The sequence below is a fragment of the Emys orbicularis genome, chromosome 5, assembly GCF_028017835.1.
Source record: "Emys orbicularis isolate rEmyOrb1 chromosome 5, rEmyOrb1.hap1, whole genome shotgun sequence".
Lineage (NCBI taxonomy): Eukaryota > Metazoa > Chordata > Testudines > Emydidae > Emys > Emys orbicularis.
Window position 1 is genome coordinate 144,873,983 of NC_088687.1, and position 23,828 is coordinate 144,897,810.

At 45.9% G+C, this 23,828-nt stretch overlaps 1 protein-coding gene across 1 annotated transcript in view; it reads left to right on the forward strand.

The window, feature by feature from the left end:
• The first annotated feature begins 19,825 nt into the window (after window positions 1–19,825).
• Window positions 19,826–23,828, forward strand: part of M1AP (meiosis 1 associated protein) — a 63,204-nt gene continuing 59,201 nt past the window's right edge. The window contains exon 1 of the mRNA XM_065405762.1: window positions 19,826–20,086. Within this exon, the coding sequence (XP_065261834.1) occupies window positions 19,826–20,086 (261 nt within the window). The remainder of the gene's footprint in view (window positions 20,087–23,828) is intronic.

The window sequence follows — 23,828 nt, forward strand, 5'->3', positions numbered from 1 at the left end:
GCTTATTTATATTATATCTATATTAGGGCTGTCAAGCAATTAAAGAAATTAATCCCAATTAATCATGCAATTAAAAAATTAATCCTGATTAATCATGCTGTTAAACAATAGAATACCATTTATTTTAAATCTTTTTGGATGTTTAATACATTTTCAAATATATTAATTTCAATTACAACACAAAATACGAAGTGTACAGTGCTCACTTTATATTTATTTTATATTACAAATATTTGCACTGTAAAAAAAAATTGTATTTTTCAATTAACCTCATACAAGTACTGTAGTCCAATCACTTTATCATGAAAGTTGAATTTACAAATGTAGAATTATGTACAAAAAAACCTGCATTCAAAAATAAAACAATGTAAAACTTTAGAGCCTACAAATCCACTCAGTCCTACCTCTTGGTCAGCCAATCACTCAGACAAACAAGGTTGGTTACAATTTGCAGGAGATAATGCTGCCTGCTTCTTGTTTACAAAGTCACCTGAAAGTGAGAACAGGCGTTTGCATGGCACTGTTGTAGCTGGCATTGCAAGATATTTATGTGCCAGACGCGCTAAAGATTCATATGTCCCTTCATGCTTCAACCACCATTCCAGAGGACATGCTTCCATGCTGATGATGGGTTCTGCTTGATAACTATCCAAAGCAGTGTGGACCGACCCATGTTCATTTTTATCATTTGAGTCAGATGCCACCAGCAGAAGGTTCATTTTTTGTGGTTTGGGTTCTGTAGTTTCCACACCAGAGCGTTGCTCCTTTAAGACTTCTAAAAGCATGCTTCACACCTCGTCCCTCTCAGATTTTGGACGGCACTTCAGATTCTTAAACCTCGGGTCAAGTGCTGTAGCGATTTTTAGAAATCTCACATGGGTGTCTTTTTTGCGTTTTGTCAAATCTGCTGTGAAAGTGTTCTTAAAACGAACATGTGCTGGGTTGTCATCCGAGACTGCTATAATATGAAATATATGCAGAATGCGGGTAAAACAGAGCAGGAGACATACAATTCTCCCCCCAAGGAGTACCGTCACAAATTTAATTGACGCATTATTTTTTTAACAAGCATCATCAGCATGGAAGCATGTCCTCTGGAATGGTGGTCGAAGCATGAAGGTCGATGGTGGTTGAAGCATGTTAGTCTCTAAGGTGCCACAAGGACTCCTCGTTGCTTTTACTATTTCTTTTGTTTATCATTTTTACAGTGCATATATTTGTAATAAAAAATAATATAAAGTGTGCACTTTGTATTCCATGTTGTAATTGAAATCAATATTGAAAATGTAGAAAAACATCCAAAAATATTTAATAAATTTCAATTGGTATTCTATTGTTACAAGTGCGATTAATCACGATTAATTTTTTTGAGTTAATCACGTGAGTTAACTGCAATTAATTGACAGCCCTAATATATATAGTCCAGCAAGGGCAGGGATGGAGGATCTTTAGAACTGAGATGTTGAGCTCCTAGTAAATTAGGTTAGGTAGATACACCTGCAAGAAAAGTGTGTGTGTGTGTGTGTGAGAGAGAGAGAGAGAGAGAGAGAGAGAGATGGTGAAATAAACCCATTACAGTGATTTAAAATATCATCCCTGTCTGATTGGGATGATGCACCTGCAAGTGAGATTGATAGATTCAAAGGCCACAAGGTACCATTATGGTCATCCAGTTGGGCCTTCCATGTAACACAGGTCATGGAACTTCCCCAAAATAATTCCTAGAGCAGATCTCTTAGAAAAACCTCCAATCTTGATTTAAAAAATTTAAGTGATGGAGAATCCAAAGACCTTTGGTAAAAATTTTACAGTGGTTAATTACCATCACTGTTAAAAATTTACACCGTATTTCCAGTCTAAATTTGTCTAGCTTCAATTTCCAACCACTGGATCATGTTATATCTTTCTCTTCTAGACTGAAGAGCCCATTATCAAATATTTATTCCTCGTGTAGGTACTTCCAGACTGCAATCAAGTCATCCCTTAACAGTCTCTTTGTTAAGCAAATTAGATTGAGCTCCTTGATTCTATCATTATAAGGCATGTTTTCTAAGCCTTTACTTATTCTTGTGGTTCTTCTCTGAATTCTCTTCAACTGATCAGCATCCTTCATGAATTGTGAACATCAAAACTTAACACAGCATTCTAGCAGCAGTTGCACCAGTGCTGAAAACAGAGCTAAAATAATCTCTCTACTCCAACTCGAGGCCTTCCTCAGTGAAGGATACTGGATTATATGATTTATTGAGGTCCCTTCTACGATTCCCCTATTTATGCATCCAAGGATCACATTGGCCCTTTTGGCCACAGCATTGCACTGGACGCTTAATAGCTGATTGTCCACCACAACCCCCAACTATTTATCATTGTCACTGGTTCCCAGGATAGAGTCCCCTATCCTGTATGTATGGCCTACATTCTTTGTTCCTAGATGCATGCATTTACATTTCACCATATTAAAATACAGACAGTTTGCTTCGACCCAGTTTACCAAGCAATCCAGATCGTTCTGAATCAGTGACCTGTCCTCTTCATTATTTACCACTTCTCCAATTTGAGTGTCATCTGCAAACTTTGTGATGATTTTATGTTTTCTTCCAGGTCATTGATAAAGATGTTAAATAGCATAGGACCAAGAACCAATCCCTGTGGGACCCCACTAGAAACACGCCCATTTGATGATTCCCTGGTTACAATTACATTTCAAGACTCATCAGTTAGCCAGCTTCTAATCCATTTAGTCTGTGCGATGCTAATTTTATATTGTTCTAGTTTTTTTTAATCAAAAATGTCATGTGGCACGAAGTCAAATGCCTTAGATTTCTGTAAGTATGTTACATCAACACTATTACATTTATCAACCAAACTTGTAATCTCACCAAAAAAGATAGTTCATTTGACAGGTCTATTTTCCATAAACCCATGTTGATTGGCAATTATATTACCCTCCTTTAATTCTTTATTAAATCGAGCCCCATATCAGGCATTCCATTATCTTCCCTTGGGTTGATGTCAGACTGACAGGCCTAAAATTACCCAGGCTATGCTGTTTATCCTTTTTAAATATTGACCCAACATTATCTCTCTTCCAGTATTCGGGAATTTCCCCAGCGCTCCAAGCCTCACTGAAAATCAACATTAATTATCCAGCAAGCTCCTCAGCCAATTCTTTAAAAACTCTTGGATGCCAGTTATCCAGACTGCTGATTTAAAAATGTATAATTTTAGTAGTTTCTGTTCAGCATCATCCAGAGATACTAGTGGAATAGAAAAAGTATATTCATATGATGACTACATCATCTCTTTTTTCCCCAAATACAGAACAGAAACATTTACTGAACACTTTTGCCTTGCCTTTTCTTCATTATTATTACTAATTCTACCATTTCCAGCTCATAATAAGTTGGATTGGTGCCTAAAAGGTCCCCTTCCCCCAAATACAAAAGATCAGGATTTAAAAAAAATGTTGAAAGTAGCCCAGGCAGTGTTAAAGCTAAATACATTATTAAAAATAGAGAATCTAAGGTTAAAAATGTGATTATTTTATGTAAAGAGAGTAAGTGGGGTTAACAAGGCATGGTTTATCGTTCTGACCATTTGCCACCCACCATCTCTTTCATTTTCTATGCCCATATCCTGCTATCTGATCCATCCCTTGAGGTAGGCTGTCATTATTAATCCCATTTTACAGGTAGTGAAACTGAGGTACAGAAAAACTAGCTGACTTCCCCAAGGCTTCCCATTGATTCTGTGGCAGGAACAGAATCCAGTTTAGTTAACCTCACTCCCATCTTTCCTCCCTGTCACTGGAACAAACCAGTTTCTCCAGCTGGCCATGATCCTCCCCTAACAACGCTCCCTCCCTCCCTCCCTAGCTATATTGGGGGGCTCTTCCCACTCAATTACTCATTAATTCAGGCCTCTGAGATAGGGGTTGCTTGATCTTCCCCTCTATAGTCCCATGTGTTTGCTCCCTCCGGCCACATAGAGTCATAGGATTTCCCTGAATTAATTCTTGTTTGCCTAGAGCAGATCTTTTAAAATCAAGACTGAATGATTTTCTAAAAGTTTCCAGTGATGGAGAATCCACCACAACTCTTGGAAAGTTGCTCTAATGGTTAATTTCCCTCACTTAAAATGTATGCCTTATTTTTAGTCTGAATTTGCCTAGCTTCACCTCCAGCCATTGGCTTGTGGTATACCTTTGTCCACTACACTGGAGAGCCTTCTATTATCACATTTCTGTTCCCCAAATAGGTACTTATGGACAGTGACCAAGTCACCCCTTATACTTTTCTTTGTTAAACTAAACTGATTGAGCTCCTTGGTCTAGATCCACAAGGGATTTAGGCACCTAAATCTGAGATTTGTGGATTGCACTGGCACCTAAAACCCCCACTTAGCTGCTGCCTAACCCTATAGGCACCTAAACTCACTCAACACCTAAGTTTGCTGTAAAAGTTCCCTATGAACCTAGGTTTCTGCCTCTGGCCATACATACAACACTTCTCTCTAAGTGTCCATAGACCTATCTCCTGCCTAAGCCCCAACAGGATCATCAAACCCGGGCAAGGGAGACATCCCCCCACTTATCTTGCCTGCAAGTCCCAAGCTGATAGATGTGCTTAGAGCAGGGGTGGGCAAATCTTTTGGCCAGAGGGCCACATCTGGGTATAGAAATTGTATGGCAGGCCATGAATGCTCATGAAATTGGGATTAGGGGGCAGGAGGGGGTGAGGGCTCTGGCTGGGGGTGTGGGCTCCAGGGTGGGGCTGGAGATGAGGGGCTTGGGGTGTAGAAGGGTGCTCCGGGATGGGACTGAGGGGTTTGGAAGGTGGGAAGGGGATCAGGGCTGGGGCAGATGGTTGGGGCGTGGGGGGGTGGCTCAGGGGTACAGGCTCCGGGCAGCGTTTACCTCATGGAACTCCTGGAAGCAGCAGCATATCCCCGCTCCAGATCCTATCCAGAGGCGTGGCCAGGCGGCTTTGCGCGCTGCCCCGTCCTCAGGCACCGCCCCTGCAGCTCCCATTGGCCACAATTCCTGGCCAATGAGAGCTGCGGGGGCGGCGCTTGGGGCAGGGGCAGCGTGTGGAGCGGAGCCCCCTGGCTGCCCCTATGCGTAGGAGCTGGAGGGGCACATGCCGCTGCTTCTGGGAGCCGTGTGGAGCAGCCCCCAACCCTGCTCCCCAGCTGGAGTGCCGGAACGGGGCAAGCCCCTGACCCTGCTCCCCAGCGGGAGCTCAAGGCCGGATTAAAACGGCTGGCGGGCCAGATGCGGCCCATAGTTTGCCCACCCCTGGCTTAGAGCATGCCTACTATATAGGGGCAACTCACAGTCTTTCCAGAGGAGGAGGAGGTGCCATCTTCCCTTCTAACCTTTAGTCCAGTGGGGAGAGCACTCCCCAAGAGGGAGACCTGGATTCAATTCCCCACTCTCCTTGATGGGGAGGAGAGAGACCCTGTTCAAATCCTTTCTCCCCATCAGGCAGAGTGGGCAACTGAACCAAGGTTTCCCACATTCCAGGTGAGTGTTCTAACCACTGGGCTAAGGGTTGCAAAAGAGGCTTCCTCCTCCCCCTCGCTGTTTTATGTGGATTTAGTCAGGCATGTAATTCCTTCTTGCAAGAAACAGCTTAGTCATCTAAGCCGCCTGACTGTAGGAAAGGGGTTCCTGGTTGTGGATCGCAAGCAGAGATGGTTCCAAAGGCTGCACCTTTTAGGCGCCAGACTCTGAGCAGGGCAGGGATTAGGCCCCAGCCTCTCATTGGCATCTCTCACTGGCTAGTTTAGGCAACTCCCTGCCTAGCATGCTGGCTTTTGGGATCCCATTCTTAGGCCTGGTCTACACTGGGGGCGGGATCGATCTAAGATCCATGTCTAGTTGGCAGCCGGTATCAAGCGGAGTGCCCCAAGGGTCGGTCCTGGGGCCGGTTTTGTTCAATATCTTCATTAATGATCTGGAGGATGGCGTGGACTGCACCCTCAGCAAGTTTGCAGATGACACTAAACTGGGAGGAGTGGTAGATACGCTGGAGGGTAGGGATAGGATACAGAGGGACCTAGACAAATTAGAGGATTGGGCCAAAAGAAACCTGATGAGGTTCAACAAGGGCAAGTGCAGAGTCCTGCACTTAGGACAGAAGAATCCCATGCACTGCTACAGACTAGGGACCGAATGTCTAGGCAGCAGTTCTGCAGAAAAGGACGTAGGTTAACAGTGGATGAGAAGCTGGGAACCGAGTCAACAGTGTGCCCTTGTTGCCAAGAAGGCTAATGGCATTTTGGGCTGTATAAGTAGGGGCATTGCCAGCAGATTGAGGGACGTGATCATTCCCCTCTATTCGACATTGGTGAGGCCTCATCTGGAGTACTGTGTCCAGTTTTGGGCCCCACACTACAAGAAGGATGTGGAAAAATTGGAAAGAGTCCAGCGGAGGGCAAGAAAAATGCTTAGGGGGCTAGAGCACATGACTTATGAGGAGAGGCTGAGGGAACTGGGATTATTTAGTCTGCAGAAGAAAAGAATGAGGGGGGATTTGATAGCTGCTTTCAACTACCTGAAAGGGGGTTCCAAAGAGGATGGATCTAGACTGTTCTCAGTGGTAGCAGATGACAGAACAAGGAGTAATGGTCTCAAGTTGCAGTGTGGGAGGTTTAGGTTGGATATTAGGACAAACTTTTTCACTAGGAGCGTTGTGAAGCACTTGAATGGGTTACCTAGAGAGGTGGTGGAATCTCCTTCCTTACAGATTTTTAAGGTTAGGCTTGACAAAGCCCTGGCTGGGATGATTTTGTTGGGAATTGGTCCTGCTTTGAGCAGAGGGTTGGACTAGATGACCTTCTGAGGTCCCTTCCAACCCTAATATTCTAAGTTACACTTCACATAGCTGAAGTCGATGTACTTAGATCTACTTACCGTGGTGTTTTCACTGTGGTAAGTCGACTGCTGACGCTCTCCCATCGACTCCGCCTGCACCTCTCGCCCTGGTGGAGTACCGGAGTCAACGGGAGAGCACTCAGCGGTCGATTTATCGCGTCTAGACTAGACACAAAACCTCACCAGAAAATGTCAGATTTGTAAACTCAGCTCATCTGGGGCTCTAATAGCCCCATATGGGTTCATAGATTAATTGCATATGGCTACATTATATACATGTTGTTCAAATGAACCCACTTTGCCAAGCAATCCAGATCAGGCTATATAACTGACCTGTCCCCATCATTTACCACTTCACCAATTTTGGTCTCACTGCAAATTTTAGCAGCTATTTCTTCCAGATTCTTGATAAAGATAGTGAATAGCAGTGGGCAGAAAACAGATTGCTGTGGAACCCCACCAAAGATACCTCACTGGTAACAATTTCCTAATTACAATTACTTTCTGCAATCTCTCAGTTAAGTTTTTAATCCATTTAATATAGGCTACAGGGAGTGTTAGGATGATGTTAGGCACAAGTTTTACTAATTTATACATTAAAAAAGAAAAGTAAAAGGAACTATACCCAACTGCTCCTCAACCAACTGTGTGCAGTTCTGGTCTCCGATGTTTAAAAAGGATGAACTCAAACTGGAACGGGTACAGAGAAGGGCCACTAGGATGATCCGAGGAATGGAAAACCTTTCCTATGAAAGGAGACTCGAGGAGCTCGGTTTGTTTAGCCTAACCAAAAGAAGGCTGAGGGGGGATATGATTGCTCTCTTTAAATATATCAAAGGGATAAATACCAGGGAGGGAGAGGAATTATTTCAGCTCAGTACTAATGTGGACACGAGAACAAATGGATATAAACTGGCCGTGGGGAAGTTTAGGCTTGAAATTAGACGAAGGTTTCTAACCGTCAGAGGGCTGAAATTTTGGAACAGCCTTCCGAGGGAAACGGTGGGGGCGAAAGACCTCTCTGGCTTTAAGATTAGGCTAGATAAGTTTATGGAGGGAATGGTTTGATGGGATAAAGTGATTTTAGTCAATTAGGCATTAACGTGCCATCGCTGGTAAAATGAGGGTCCGGCTGTAGAATCTTGCCTGTATGCTCGGGGTTCTACTGATCGCCATATTTGGGGTCGGGAAGGAATTTTCCTCCAGGGTAGATTGGCAGAGGCCCTGGAGGTTTTTCGCCTTCCTCCGCAGCATAGGGCAGGGGTCGCAAGCTGGAGGATTCTCTGCGACTTGAAGTCTTTAAATTAAGGGAAAGTGGGTGGGTCAGCTTTTGTGGCCTGCATCATGCGGGAGGTCAGACTAGATGACCATATTGGTCCCTTCTGACCTTAAAGTCTATGAGTCTATAAGCTGTTAAGTATTCCCAGCCCAGTTACAGCTTTCAGAGTCACAGAGGCCCAGATCAACAAGGGGATTTAAGTGTTGCAACACTAAGCATCATGATGCCTTGCTTTGAGACACCTAGAAAGTCACAGGAACACCACAGTGATCCACAAAGCCCAAGTTAGGTGCCTAGGTTTCCTATACAAAGAATGGGGAGAGATAGGTGCCTTAAAATGCATTCCACAAAAGCCAGCATGCTAGGCGGGGAGCCGCCTGAGCTAGCCAATGGGTGGTGTCAATGATAGAGCAATGTGCTGAGCTTCCTCCCTCTTGGGCCTGGTCTACACTATGAGTTTAATTCGAATTTAGCAGTGTTAAATCAAATTAACCCTGCACCCGTCCACACAACGAAGCCATTTATTTCGAAATAAAGGGCTCTTAAAATCGATTTCTGTACTCCTCCCTGACGAGCGGAGTAGCGCCAAAATCGATATTGTCATTTCGAATTAGGGTTAGTGTGGCCGTAATTCGATGGTATTGGCCTCCGGAAGCTATCCCACAGTGCACCATTGTGACCGCTCTGGACAGCAATCTGAACTCGGATGCACTGGCCAGGTAGACAGGAAAAGCCCCGCGAACATTTGAATTTCATTTCCTGTTTGCCCAGCACAGGAGAGCATAGGTGACCACAGAGAGCTCATCAGCACAGATAACCATGCAGGCCGATAATCGAAAAAGAGCACCAGCATGGACCGTACGGGAAGTACTGGATCTGATCGCTATATGGGGAGAGGATTCAGTGCTAGCAGAACTTCGTTCGAAAAGACGAAATGACAAAATTTTTGAAAAAATCTCCAAGGGCATGATGGAGAGAGGCCACAATAGGGACTCAGAGCAGTGCCACGTGAAAGTCAAGGAGCTCAGACAAGCCTATCAGAAAACAAAGGAGGCAAACGGTCGCTCCGGGTCAGAGCCGCAGACATGCCGCTTCTACGCTGAGCTGCATGCAATTCTAGGGGGGGCCGCCACCACTACCCCACCTCTGACCGTGGATTCCGAGGCGGGGGTAATCTCATCAGCCACACCTGAGGATTCTGCGGACAGGGAAGAGGAGGAGGAGGAGGAGGACGACGAGCTTGCGGAGAGCACACAGCACTCCGTTCTCCCCAACAGCCAGGATCTTTTTCTCAGCCTGACTGAAGTACCCTCCCAAGCCAGTACCCAAGACCATGACCCCATGGAAGGGACCTCAGGTGAGTTTACCTTTTAAAATATAAAACATGGTTTAAAAGCAAGCGCTTTTTAATGATTAATTTGCCCTGAGGACTTGGGATGCATTCGCGGCCAGTACAGCTACTGGAAAAGTCTGTTAACGTGTCTGGGGATGGAGCGAAAATCCTCCAGGGACATCTCCATGAAGCTCTCCTGGAGGTACTCCAAAAGCCTTTGCAGAACGTTTCTGGGCAGTGCAGCCTTATTCCTTCCTCCATGGTAGGACACTTGACCACGCCATGCTAGTAGCAAGTAATCTGGTATCATTGCATGACAAAGCCTGGCAGCATACGGTCCTGGTGTTTGCTGGCATTCAAGCAACATCCGTTCTTTATCTCGCTGTGTAATCCTCAGGAGAGTGATATCGCTTATGGTAACCTGGTTGAAATACGGGAATTTAATTAAGGGGACAGAGGTGGCCGTTCCTACTGGGCTGTTTGCCTGTGGCTGAAAAGAAATCCTTCCCTGCAGTTAGCCAAGCGCGGGGGTGGGGAGAGGGGGGGGAGGGGAAATTGGCGCTGAGCTTTTTGCCTTTGGCTAGCAGGGATCTTCCCTGATACCAGCCACGCGGTGGGGGGAGGGATAAAGAGATCATCCCAGAGAATTGGATGGTGGGGGGGTTAGTTTGTTTTCTGCTGCTGAAGGTTAACAGGAAAACCGCAGCAGTCAACGGGCTTTGCTTGGTATGTGGGAAAGGAGGGCGCAGAAGCTGAAAGACAATGGCTTACCATGGCCGCACGCAAGCCGAATTCTGTTGCCCGGACCTCTAACACCAAAGCCACAGGCACTCAATATTAAGATGGAAAATGTAACCTTGTACTGAAATCACATGTGCTATGTCAGGGGTAGGCAACCTTTCAGAAGCGGTGTGCCGAGTCTTCATTTATTTACTTTAATTTAAGGTTTCGCGTGCCGGTAATACATTTTAACGTTTTTTAGAAGGTCTCTCTCTATAAGTCTATATATTATATAACTAAACTATTGTTGTATGTAAAGTAAACAAGGTTTTCAAAATATTTAAGAAGCTTCATTTAAAATTAAATTAAAATGCTGATCTTACGCCACCAGCCTGCTCAGCTCGCTGCCAGCCTGGCGTTCTGTTCACCTAGGCCGGCAGCAGGCTGAGTGGGGCCTGACCTCTGAAGCCCCCCACACCCCCAGAAGGGTGGGTGTGGGGGGCTTCAGAGGTCAGGGCAGAGGGCTGGAGGGGTGTGGGGGGGTGCAGGGCAGAAGGCTGGGGGTGTGGAGGGCTTCAGAGGTCAGGGCAGAGGGCTGGGTGTGTGTGGAGGTGCAGGGCAGAAGGCTGGGGGTGTGGGGGGCTTCAGAGGTCAGGGCAGAGGGCTGGAGGGGTGTGGGGGGTGCAGGGCAGAAGGCTGGGGGTGTGGGGGGCTTCAGAGATCAGGGCAGAGGGCTGGAGGGGTGTGGGGGGTGCAGGGCAGAAGGCTGGGGGTGTGGGGGGCTTTAGAGGTCAGAGCAGAGGGCTGGAGGGGTGTGGGGGGTGCAGGGCAGAAGGCTGGGGGTGTGGGGGGCTTCAGAGGTCAGGGCAGAGGGCTGGGGGTGTGGGGGGGTGCAGGGCAGAAGGCTGGGGGTGGGGGGGTGCAGGGCAGAGGGCTGGGGGTGCTCAGCTCGTGGAGGTGCTCCCAGCCCCCTGCCCTCTGCCCTGAGCGGCTCATGGCAGGGGGCTGGAAGGGATATGTCCTGTTCCACCCCCTTCCCCAAGGCCCCGTCCCTACCTCTTCTCTGCCTCCTTTACCCAGGGCCGGCTTTAGCAAGGGGCCGCGGGGCTGCCACGCGCCGGCTGGAGCTCCTGCCGGGAGAGCAGGGCCGCGGGGCTTTTGCGGAGCAGCAAGCATGCTGCCACTCCTCCTCCCTCATAAGAACATAAGAAAGGCCGTACTGGGTCAGACCAAAGGTCCATCTAGCCCAGTATCTGTCTACCGACAGTGGCCAATGCCAGGTGCCCCAGAGGGAGTGAACCTAACAGGCAATGATCAAGTGATCTCTCTCCTGCCATCCATCTTCATCCTCTGACGAACAGAGGCTAGGGACACCATTCTTACCCATCCTGGCTAATAGCCATTTATGGACTTAGCCACCATGAATTTATCCAGTCCCCTTTTAAACATTGTTATAGTCCTAGCCTTCACAACCTCCTCAGGTAAGGAGTTCCACAAGTTGACTGTGCGCTGCGTGAAGAAGAACTTCCTTTTATTTGTTTTAAACCTGCTGCCTATTAATTTCATTTGGTGACCCCTAGTTCTTGTATTATGGGAATAAGTAAATAACTTTTCCTTATCCACTTTCTCAACATCACTCATGATTTTCTATACCTCTATCATGTCCCCCCTTAGTCTTCTCTTTTCCAAACTGAAGAGTCCTAGCCTCTTTAATCTTTCCTCATATGGGACCCTCTCTAAACCCTTAATCATTTTAGTTGCTCTTTTCTGAACCTTTTCTAGTGCTAGAATATCTTTTTTGAGGTGAGGAGACCACATCTGTACACAGTATTCGAGATGTGGGTGTACCATGGATTTATATAAGGGCAATAATATATTCTCAGTCTTATTCTCTATCCCCTTTTTAATGATTCCTAACATCCTGTTTGCTTTTTTGACCGCCTCTGCACACTGCGTGGACATCTTTAGAGAACTATCCACGATGACGCCAAGATCTTTTTCCTGACTCGTTGTAGCTAAATTAGCCCCCATCATGTTGTATGTATAGTTGGGGTTATTTTTTCCAATGTGCATTACTTTACATTTATCCACATTAAATTTCATTTGCCATTTTGCTGCCCAATCACTTAGTTTTGTGAGATCTTTTTGAAGTTCTTCACAATCTGCTTTGGTCTTAACTATCTTGAGTAGTTTAGTATCATCTGCAAACTTTGCCACCTCACTGTTTACCCCTTTCTCCAGATCATTTATGAATAAATTGAATAGGATAGGTCCTAGGACTGACCCTTGGGGAACACCACTAGTTACCCCTCTCCATTCTGAGAATTTACCATTAATTCCTACCCTTTTTTCCCTGTCCTTTAACCAGTTCTCAATCCATGAAAGGACCTTCCCTTTTATCCCATGACAGCTTAATTTACGTAAGAGCCTTTGGTGAGGGACCTTGTCAAAGGCTTTCTGGAAATCTAAGTACACTATGTCCACCGGATCCCCCTTGTCCACATGTTTGTTGACCCCTTCAAAGAACTCTAATAGATTAGTAAGACACGATTTCCCTTTACAGAAACCATGTTGACTATTGCTCAAGAGTTTATGTTTTTCTATGTGTCTGACAATTTTGTTCTTTACTATTGTTTCAACTAATTTGCCCGGTACCGACGTTAGACTTACCGGTCTGTAATTGCCGGGATCACCCCTAGAGCCCTTTTTAAATATTGGCGTTACATTAGCTAACTTCCAGTCATTGGGTACCGAAGCCAATGCCCTTTGCAAGGGCCGGCGCAGGGAAGGAGAGGAGGAGGGGCAGGAAAGCAGGCTGAACCACGGCTGGGGGAAGAAGCGGGGGAGCTTGGCTGCTGCAGGATGAAGCTTCTGCCTCCTGCCCCAGCAGGGGAGAGCGGTGGGGGGGGGGGGCTGAGTGCGGCTGGGGGTCGGAACCGCGGCAGGCAGCCGCGTGCCATTCAAAATCGGCTCGCGTGCTGTGTTTGGCATGCGTGCCGTAGGTTGCCGACCCCTGTGCTATGTAATGTGAATAGTGTTTTTCACCGTGAAAGAGTATAAGCATTGTTCTGTAAAATGTATCTTTTTAAAAACTTCTCTCCTTTTTTCCATCCCTCCAGCAGCTGCACATTTTTCAAGCCTCCCTCCTCCGTCCCGAAGGCTATCTCAGATAAGGCGGCGGAGAAAGAGGACGCGAGATGAGATTTTCTCGGAAATAATGGAATGCACCCGCAATGAAAGAGCTCATTTGAATGAGTGGAAGGACATGGTATCTAAGTACAGGAAAGATGCCAGTGAACGTGAGGTCATGAGAGACGCTCGAGATGAGAGGTGGCAGGCTGCAACGCTGGGGCTGCTGCGTGATCAAACGGACATGCTCCGGCGTCTGGTGGAGCTTCACGAACGGCAGCAGGATAACAGAGTGCCGCTGCAGCCGCTGTATAACCTCCCTCCCCCCTCACCATGTTCCATAGCCTCCTCACCCAGACGTGTAAGAACGCGGGGGGGGGGGAGGCTCCGTGCACCCTCCCACTCCACCCCAGTGGACAGCCCAACCAAAAGGCTGTCATTATATTGAATTTTTTCAGTGGCCTTTTACTTCCCTCCTATCCTCCTCCCAAACCTCATCCGGGTTACCTTGTCGGTTCTCTCCCTATGTTTATAATCAATTAATAAAGAATACATGATTTTTAAATGATAGTGACTTTATTTCCTTTAAAAGCAAGCTGTGATTTAAGGGGGGAGTGTGGTTTGCTTACAGGGAATGAGTCAATCAAAGGGGCGGGTTTTCAACAAACAGAACTTTCACACCGTAGCCTGGCCAGTCATGAAACTGGTTTTCAAAGCTCTGATGCGCAGCGCTTCCTGGTGTGATCTTCTAATCGCCCTGGTGTCTAGCTGCGCATAATCAGCAGCCAGGCAATTTGCCTCAGCCTCCCACCCCGCCATAAAGGTCTCCCCCTTATCTCACAGAGATTGTGGAGCACACAGCAAGCAGCAATAACAATGGGGATACTGGTTTGGCTGAGGTCTGACCGAGTCAGTAACGAGCGCCAGCGACCTTTTAAATGGCCAAATGCACATTCTACCACCATTCTGCACTTGCTCAGCCTGTAGTTGAACAGCTCCTGACTCCTGTCCAGGCTGCCTGTGTATGGCTTCATGAGCCATGGCATTAAGGGGTAGGCTGGGTCCCCAAGGATAACTATAGGCATTTCAACATCCCCAACGGTTATTTTCTGGTCCGGGAAGTAAGTCCCTTGCTGCAGCCGTTTAAACAGAGTAGTGTTCCTGAAGATGCGAGTGTCATGAACCCTTCCCGGCCAGCCCACGTTGATGTTGGTGAAACGTCCCTTGTGATCCACAAGTGCTTGCAGCACCACTGAAAAGTACCCCTTGCGGTTTATGTACTGGGTACCCTGGTGCTCCGGTGCCAAGATAGGGATATGGGTTCCATCTATCGCCCCACCACAGTTTGGGAATCCCATTGCAGCAAAGCCATCCACTATGACCTGCACATTTCCCAGAGTCACTACCTTTCGTAGCAGCAGCTCAGTGATTGCTTTGGCTACTTGGATCACAGCAGCCCCCACAGTAGATTTGCCCACTCCAAATTGATTCCCGACTGACCGGTAGCTGTCTGGCGTTGCAAGCTTCCACAGGGCTATCGCCGCTCGCTTCTCAACTGTGAGGGCTGCTCTCATCTTGGTATTCTGGCGCTTCAGGGCAGGGGAAAGCAAGTTACAAAGTTCCATGAAAGTGCCCTTACGCATGTGAAAGTTTCACAGCCACTGGGAATCGTCCCACACCTGCAACACTATGCGGTCCCACCAGTCTGTGCTTGTTTCCCGGGCCCAGAATCGGCGTTCCACAGCTATAACCCGCCCCATTAACAGCATGATCTCCAAAGCACCGGGGCCCACGGTTTGATAGAATTCCATGTCCATGTCCTCATCACTCTCGCCGCCACGCTGCCGTAGCCTACTCCTCGCCGCCTGGTTTTGCAGGTTCTGGTTCAGCATAAACTGCACGATAACGCGCGAGGTGTTTACAATGTTCATGACTGCTGTCTTGAGCTGAGCGGGCTCCATGCTTGCTGTGGTATGGCGTCTGCACTGTTCACCCAGGAAAAAGGCGTGAAACGGTTGTCTGCCGTTGCTTCCCTTGAGAGGGGGGAGGATGTACCCAGAACCACCTGCGACAATGTTTTTGGCCCCATCAAACATTGGGATCTCAACCCAGAATTCCAATGGGCGGAGGAGACTGCAGGAACTATGGGATAGCTATGGGATAGCTACCCACAGTGCAACGCTCCGGAAATCGACGCTAGCCCCGGTACATGGACGCACACCACCGAATTAATGTGCTTAGTGTGGCCGCATACATTCGACTTTATACAATCTGTTTCCAAAATTCGAATTATATAAATTCGGATTAATCCCATAGTGTAGACATACCCTTTGATAGAGAGGTACCTCCCACGAAATGGGATCCTGCTGCTTGAAGTCAGTCAGCAAGGTGCCTAAGGCATTTCTTGTGGGAATGAATTAAGTTCCTGTCTCACTCACTCTGCACAGAACAGCTGGAGCAGGAGGAGATGGTGATAGCAGTACCCAGTTTATAACTCTTAGACTAACTGTTGGAGCACTTGACTGAGATGTTGGAGACCCAGGTTCAATTCCTCTCCATCTACTAGAGGGGGAAGAGAGATGGGAGACATCTATATAAATCCCCTAGGTCTGGGGTGTAAGTGCCTAGGTACCTTTGTGGCTCCAGGCCAGAGTTTTTAATATTTTACTATTATGTCTACTGAACTGGTAATAATTATAATATGCAGTTGTGCAGAATGTGACCAGAAATCACTGCCCACCTGCTCTGGCAAGTTTTGTTTCAGTTTACTTTTGTTAAGATGTTATTCCTAGCTCTGACAATATGCGCTCTAGTTACTTTGAGCAAAACCCATACTACCATTAGCAACTAGTTCTGACAGTTAACTGTCCCATTATGTTGAGCAATAAACATACATCACATTGGTTATTTGAACTGACAGTTGGCTCTCAGAAATATTGAGCTCTACTGTAATCACTTATGTCAGGTTCTAACAGGTCACCTGCTGCTTAGCTGAGGATCGAATTATATTGCATTATCTAATTAGAGGACTATATAGTATTATCTAGTAATACTAACATTTTCACAGCTAATGGTAATTAAGATAAAACATATGAAAGGTGGAGATACCCTGCTTTGTGCATTAAATAATATACACAACAAAGTGTTTGAGACATATGGATAATATGAAGTGCAGGTTGTTTAAGATTACACCAGGATTAAGAAACAAGTTTAATTCCTGCAGTTGACACAAGAGAACACAGCTAGTGATCTATTTTCTTGAAGCCACTTAAAATAAGCATAATACAGAAAGCATCAAGAAAAACAGTCTCATTCAAATTCATGAAATCTATGTACCTTTCAACACTTCATTCACCTCAGTTTTTCTCTGAAACCAGCACAAGATAAAATTCCTTTTTTGGATTTTTGACTGCATCAACTAGGTTTTGCTTCCTGGTAAAGGAGAGAATTGGGAGGAGGGGGTGTAGAGGAGCCTCTTCCCAAAACAAAAGAATGACAACCAAAGATTGTCCTCAGAATAGATGGGGAAGTCATTTCAATCAAAGATCTAGGAAAGCCTTCAGGAGAGCAACCTGGGTATTCTGTATTTTCATATGAAATAAGATCAGGTTGTAAGTCAAAGCAAGATATTTGTACCTGCCACCAGCCCTGAAATAGTAGTCTGGCAACTGAAAGTCAAGCTGTTCTCTTTCTGCCTTGTTAACACTGATAAAGATCCCAGAATCTGAATATAACAGTTTTGTTGACATTACAGTAGAACCTCAGAGTTACGAACATCTCGGGAATGGAGGTTGTTTGTAACTCCGAAATGTTTGTAACTCTGAACAAAATGTTATGGTTGTTCTTTCAAAAGTTTACAACTGAATATTAATTTAATTAACTTAATACAGCTTTGAAACTTTACTATGCAGAAGAAAAATGCTGCTTTCCCTTAATTTTTTTAGTAGTTTACATTTAATACAGTACTGTATTATATTTGCCTTTTTTTTTTTTTTTGGTCTCTGCTGCTGCCTGGTTCCAAATGAGCATAGGTTGACTGGTCAGTTCATAACTCTGAGGTTCTACTGTACTTGTGACAGACAAGAATGCCTCTTCCCTAGTAAGAGCTGTGGAGATCCTGTCTCTGGAGTACAGGCAAGAGGGAAAGTCTGGTTAGTTCCATTGGTGCCTGTAAGAAATACACTAGCATTTCTCCTTAAAGAAGCTTTCAAAAGTACATGACTGAGCAGAACTGATCAGAAAACTAAGAACTATTACAGAATGCAAACAGGGACAGATTCTGGCCACCATCACAGCTCAGTAAATCCAGCATAATTTAGTTATTTCACTGGAACTAAGGTGCATTTACACAGCTATAACGGATCAGATTCTGGCTCATAGGGAATAGATATGTACAGTTAAATGGTATATTATACAATCACTTGTCTGAGCACAAGGATATCTGAATGCTTTTCTATTGTTGCTATTAGCAAAATATCTTAATTTTAAACAACTTCAATATCCTAGAAGTTGCATTGCTTGGTTTGAGCAAAAACATTTACATTTAGTGAGGTAAAAGGAGATTTTAGACAGCACCTTTGTTCCTGATGAAGGAAGGAAAAGTTTTTTGTTTTTAACAGGAAGGTGCTAGCCCTTATGCCGAAGATTTGTGTGTGGAGAGGAAATGGGGGCAGGGGAGGAACTGAGCAGGAATAATTTAAGAACTGCGCAGGATCCTAAATGAATTTTCTGCTTTTAAGCTTTTAAGCCAAGCCCTGGAGTGTTTACTCTGGGCCTGTAGCTGTGTTAACTTATGGCACAAACTTCCTGCCCCCCCTCTTACTCCCCCTGCCATTTCACTACTCCCCACTCACACTGACCCCTAGGGCCTCAGAGATACCTTTGCAGGGTCCCTGGGAAAAGGGGCACAGGGTCACAGAAGTGGATGAGCCCCCTTTGTAGCGTGGGTCTCCCCATGTACACAAAGGTCTCCCTGTGAGGGCACAAACTGACCTTTACAGAGGCAAAATACCTACTCGTGTCATTAGGTGTCTTGTGAGAGTGAGGTTTTCAAGATTTGGCCCTTTGAATACAAGACCCATAATAGGGGCATCAGCTACTACAATTAAGGATGTTATAAATTAACACAAGTTTAGTGAGCAAAACATATTTTAAGTGGGTTTATATTCCCATTTTTCTCCTTCAAGTGTCTATTGTTCAAGCTCTCGTGCAAAAAGCCCACTGTCTCTCTAACTTGAAACACCATGCAAGTTGCAGTAAATTAAAGGATAACATCATAAGTAGTCTGGAAGATACATATGAAAAACTGGAGTCTAGGAATGTAGGCATCAGAGATGGAAGCCCTTTTGTGTTCATCTATTCCATCTTCCATGGGCCAGAGCAGAACTGTTTTCTACTATACACTTTTCAGGACTTTGTCCAATCTATTTTTAAATGCCTCAACCCCTTTCTTTGGGAGACAGTTCCTCATGTTACCAAAGTTGTTCCCCTCTCTCAATATAGAAAAATACTGAGCCTAAAATTTCCTTTTCTTCAATTCAACCCTTTACTCCTGTTGTACCCCCTTGAATGACTCTAAATGGGTATCTCCTTGATTATTTTCACTCTCAATTTCTGTACTGTACACTGGTCTCCTACTTCCCCCTCCTTAGTTACCACTTAGCAATGTTACAGTTTTCTTAATAATAATACCTGGCTCATACATAGCATTTTGCATCCATAGATCTCAAAGTGTTCTACAAAGGAGGTAAGTAGCATTATTCTCATTTTACAAATGAGGGTACAGGACTAGATGGACTGCTGAGCTGATCCAGTTTGTCAATATCTGGTAATGTGGTGCCCAGAACCGAATATGTTATTCCAGTTGCGGTTGCACCAGGGCTGTATAGAGAGGGGCCCAGAGGAACATAGGAATTGCCATACTGGATCAGCTCAGCAGTCCATCTTGTCCTGTATCCTGTCTCTGACAGTGACCAGAACCAGATGCTTCAGAGACTGGCCTGAAAACTCTGCTGTAGGCTGATGTGGAATAAGCTGCCCTTTACATAACTATTAGGTCTCATCTTGATCTCTAAGGATTGGCTCAAGCTCTGAAGTACAAGACTTTTTCCTCCCTGTCCACAATGGAAGGCTTAGACATATGCAGTCCCAACTTGCAATGTCTTTTTGTTGTTGCTGTATCATATTTTAAACTCAGGTCTCGCTGCTACATCTTACTCCCCAGGCTACTCCCCCCAACTAAGGAGCTGGGGGTCAGGCTGTAGTTCCCCAGAAGGATTAGCTACATTTTCTAGGCTAACTCACTTGATTTTCATACCTCTCTAGATGCATTGATATTATTGCCCTGCTATAGCCTAGGCTGAGTTCAGGCTGGATTTAGCACCATATCTCAGGAGGACAGTCTCACTCATTCCTGCTTTCTGTTTTTTCCTTCTCAGAGGCAGATGGGTGATTGGACAGCTGGTGCGCTGTTTCCTGTTCGGATGCCATGAATTCCAGAAAAACACTTTCAGAAACAAGGAGAGGGTACACTGCTGGTAACGCTTATGCCACTGCACACTCATGGCAGCTCCCACAGATCCTCATTGTGGATGTCAAGCCACCCTTTTGGGCCAACACATGTTCTAAACTTTGTGAAGCCCTGGAAAACTTCTTCTGTCTAGCATGCAGTTTGGCAGGTCCCTGTCGCATCCCATTGCTGAGCCTATATGTGGTGCAGAACCAGCACGAGTGCCTCCTTCCCTTTGTGGTGAGTGTGAAACAAGGGATCTTACAGACTTAGGATTTTGAAGGCTGTAACAGATACATGCAGTTTAGCATAGACAATTATGATTAATTAGAAGGTATTATATGTAAAGAAGTTAATCATCCTCTGAATCACTTTTTATGGGTTTCATGGAAGAAGTGAATCTTAAAGGAGGGATTTGAAAGGACAGGGCCTAGTGGCCAGATGAAGTTGGCTGCAGCAAGGGCTGGGTTCAATATTTAGGGGCTCCTCTTAACACTACTACACAGAGTCAGCCCAGTCATCTGGGAAAAGTTCACACCAGCCCTGGCGCCTCTAAGAGGCAATGCTTCCCCTCTCGCAAGCATTGCGTCTGTGTATAACAAAAGAGAAGTTTTATTAAAAGGGAAAGGGAACCAAGCATTAGTTTGGGAAAACACCACAACCACATTCAAAAACATGCAGTCATAAGGCAAACACCCATACCAAAGTATGTCATGCAGTGGCCTTTGCCTTAGTTTCTCATCTTGGGACGTGAGCCTTACAAACAAATGTTCCTTTAACATGCCACTGCCCTCCCCCTCTACTGCACCCCATTCCCAGTTGCTGTCCTTGGTCAGCGAAGACCCAGAATTCAGAGGTGTGTTCTTGGGAGTTCACCTCCTACCCTGGAGGAACTGGGGGGAAGGTGTTGAGCAGTGCCACAGTTGCAGCCTTTCACTCTGCATTGCTGCTGCTGCACCATTGTTCACTCCATGGCCATTAGCCACAGTACTGTCCCTTTCTCTGCCACCACCTGCCTCTCTACTGCCACCTCTTTAGGTCCCACCCCTTAACCCAGCTCTCAGTGATTTCAGCAATTAGTGAAAGACTGCAGTGAGGTTCCACTGAAACACTGCCCCACACTAGGCTTAGCACTTAGACCTGGATATCAGTGGTTTCAGCTCTAATGATGACCTGAGAAAACAAATGACTCAATTGATTCTAATCAGCTCTGCCTTTAAACAGTGGAGAGGGGAAGAGTTAAATAGTGTCTAGGACTCTTAGGCAGAGCACACACCACCAGGTATAAACACCTGTCCCTACTGCTCTCCTTTTTCTACTGGGATTTGGCCTCCCTTCCCTGCTTAGTAAGTGAGGATGACCCCCTCTATCAGGACAGGCTAAGCCCAGTTCTGCTGCCCTTTACTAGTACAATAAGGATAACAACATTTCATTACCCCTCCATTCAATACTAATGTGATTTGTAACTCACCACTGGCCAAAATCCATCACTTTGGCAACGCAGCTGTCTGCTGAATACCTAGGTAGTGTAGGTGTAGTCTGGTTCTTAAGTCTTTTCCCCCAGCTCATCACTGATGTCAGGGGAGAGCTCATTCAGACCCTGCCTACAAAGTTATTATATGTAAAAAACTTAATCATCCTCTGAATCACTTTTTATGGGTTTCATGGAAGAAGTGAATCTTAACGGGGGATTTGACAGAAGAAGGCAAAGTGGCTTGGAACCCCTGAGATGTGCATATGCCATAACTGAGTCCTCATGTAATTTTACTGCTGTAATCCTTATTCTTCTCCCCATCTCCTGCTGACAGTTGGGTAATCCTACTCTGTGTATTACATCCGAAGTTTGATGGCAAGCCCACTGGGCCAGGGAATTTGCTTTTTCATTTGCTCTGTAGAGGACCAGGTCAGCCTAAGCACTGCTCTAAACTGTGCCAGCTAACAGTGCCCCCACAGCTAATCTGCCAGGGATCACCGGTAGAGCCTTGCAACCCAACAGACCCCAACTACAGGGATCTGGTTCAGGTCGGGTAGGCTCTGATCACCTCCTTCTGCCTGTAGAGCCCACACGGCAGCAGTTGTGTGCCTTGCTCCTGCTGGATGCTACCACCACACTGTGTTGTGTGTGCGCAGCGGAGTGAGTGTGCCGACACATCACAGCAGCTCTCACTCCACAGCACACACAGTACAGCAAGGCTGCAGCAGCCCAGAGGGGTTATGCAGCCATGCTGGCACAGGGGCAGGAGGTGTCGAGAGATGGATCACAGCCATGGGGTATGGGGAGTGGGAAGCCCCCACCAGGCCAAAGCCCAAGGATGAGGCGGCAGCACTGAAACAGGTTCAGAGGGAAGGATCAAGTTTGGGTCGGGTCTGAAAACTACTGAACCCTCTCGGGTTTGGATAGAATTCAGGTCAGCTTGTGCTCAGGCTGGGTTTGGGTCAGGCTTTAAAATTAGGCCCAAGCAGACCCCTAAGTACAGCAGTGCTCTGGACACACCACTTTCTTCCAGCCATGCCACACATCAGATGAATCTTCACCTGTGCTAAGATCTTCCTCCAACAGCTCTCACTTTGACTATATAGCAACTCTTCATCTATGGCCTACGCAGACTTTAAGGTGAGAATGGAACATTTGATCATCTGGTTTGACCTCCTGTATATCAGACAGTAACACTTCACCCAGTTACCTCTGTATTGAGACCAATAATTTGTGTTTGACTAAAGCACACCTGCCAGAAATGCATCCAGTCTTGACTCAAAGACTTCAAGAGATGAAGAATCCATGACTTCCCTTGGTAGTTTGTTCCTGTGGTTAATCACCTTCACTGTTAAACATTTGTGACTTATTTCTAATTTGAATTTATCTGGCTTTAACTTCTAGCCATCGGTTCTTGTTATGCCTTTCTCTGTTAAATTAAAGAAACCCTTTAGTGCCTGATATTTTTTCCTCGTGACGATACGTATACACTGTAATCAAGTCACCTCTCAGTTGCTAAACAGATTGAGTTCTTTCACTCTAAGGCATTTTCTTTAGCCCTCAAATAAATTTTGTGGCTCTTCTCTACATCCTCTCCAATTTTTCAAAAGGTCTTTAAAATGTTCACACCAGAACCGGATACCATGTTCCAGGATTGGTCTCTTCTTTTGCTGTATACAAAAGAAAAATTACCTTCCTACCAGGGCCGGCTCTAGCGTTTTTGCTGCCCCAAGCAGCAAAAAAAAAAAAAAAAAAAAAGCCGCGATCAGCGGCAGCTCTACTGCCACTTCATTCTACGGCAGCTCTACTGCCACTTCATTCTACGGCAGCAGGTCCTTCGCTCCGAGAGGGAGTGACGGCCCCGCTGCCGAATTGCCGCCGAACAGCCGGATGTGCGACCCCCCCTCTTCATTGGCCGCCCCAGGCACCTGCTTGCTACGCTGGTGCCTGGAGCCGGCCCTGCTTCCTACTCACCACTCCCCTGTTTATACATGGAAGAATTGCATTAGCCTTTTTGACCAGCAGTTCCCCAAATTGCAGCATGTTCTGAATATCACTGTCAGTCTTTCCCATTACACCCCAAAGACCTCCACCGGATCTCCGGATCCATTTCAGAATACTGTTCAAAATTGCCCTTCTTATTTTAACCCTCTCCATAGCGGTGCTCCAGTCTACTTTACAGGCCTGTTCTTCCTTTACTCACCTTTTCTTAGCCCTCTGTCTCTCCCTCCACCCAACCTTACCATTGTTGGCACAAAAACTTTCTTCTCTGCAGCTTCTGCCATCTGGAACAGTCTTCATCTCTCTCTGCTCATGAACTCTATTTTGAATTAAATCTCATCAAGAAATTTCAGGGTTCCTCTCCCTTGCCTACACCCCTTAGTTTCTCTACTTGGCCTATAAAGTAGCTTTGACTGTCCATTTTGCTCCTTCTCCCACACATCTCTTACAAGTGGAACACTCTTCCTGAACTCATCCATGAGGCCACTACTCTCTCCTCATCATATC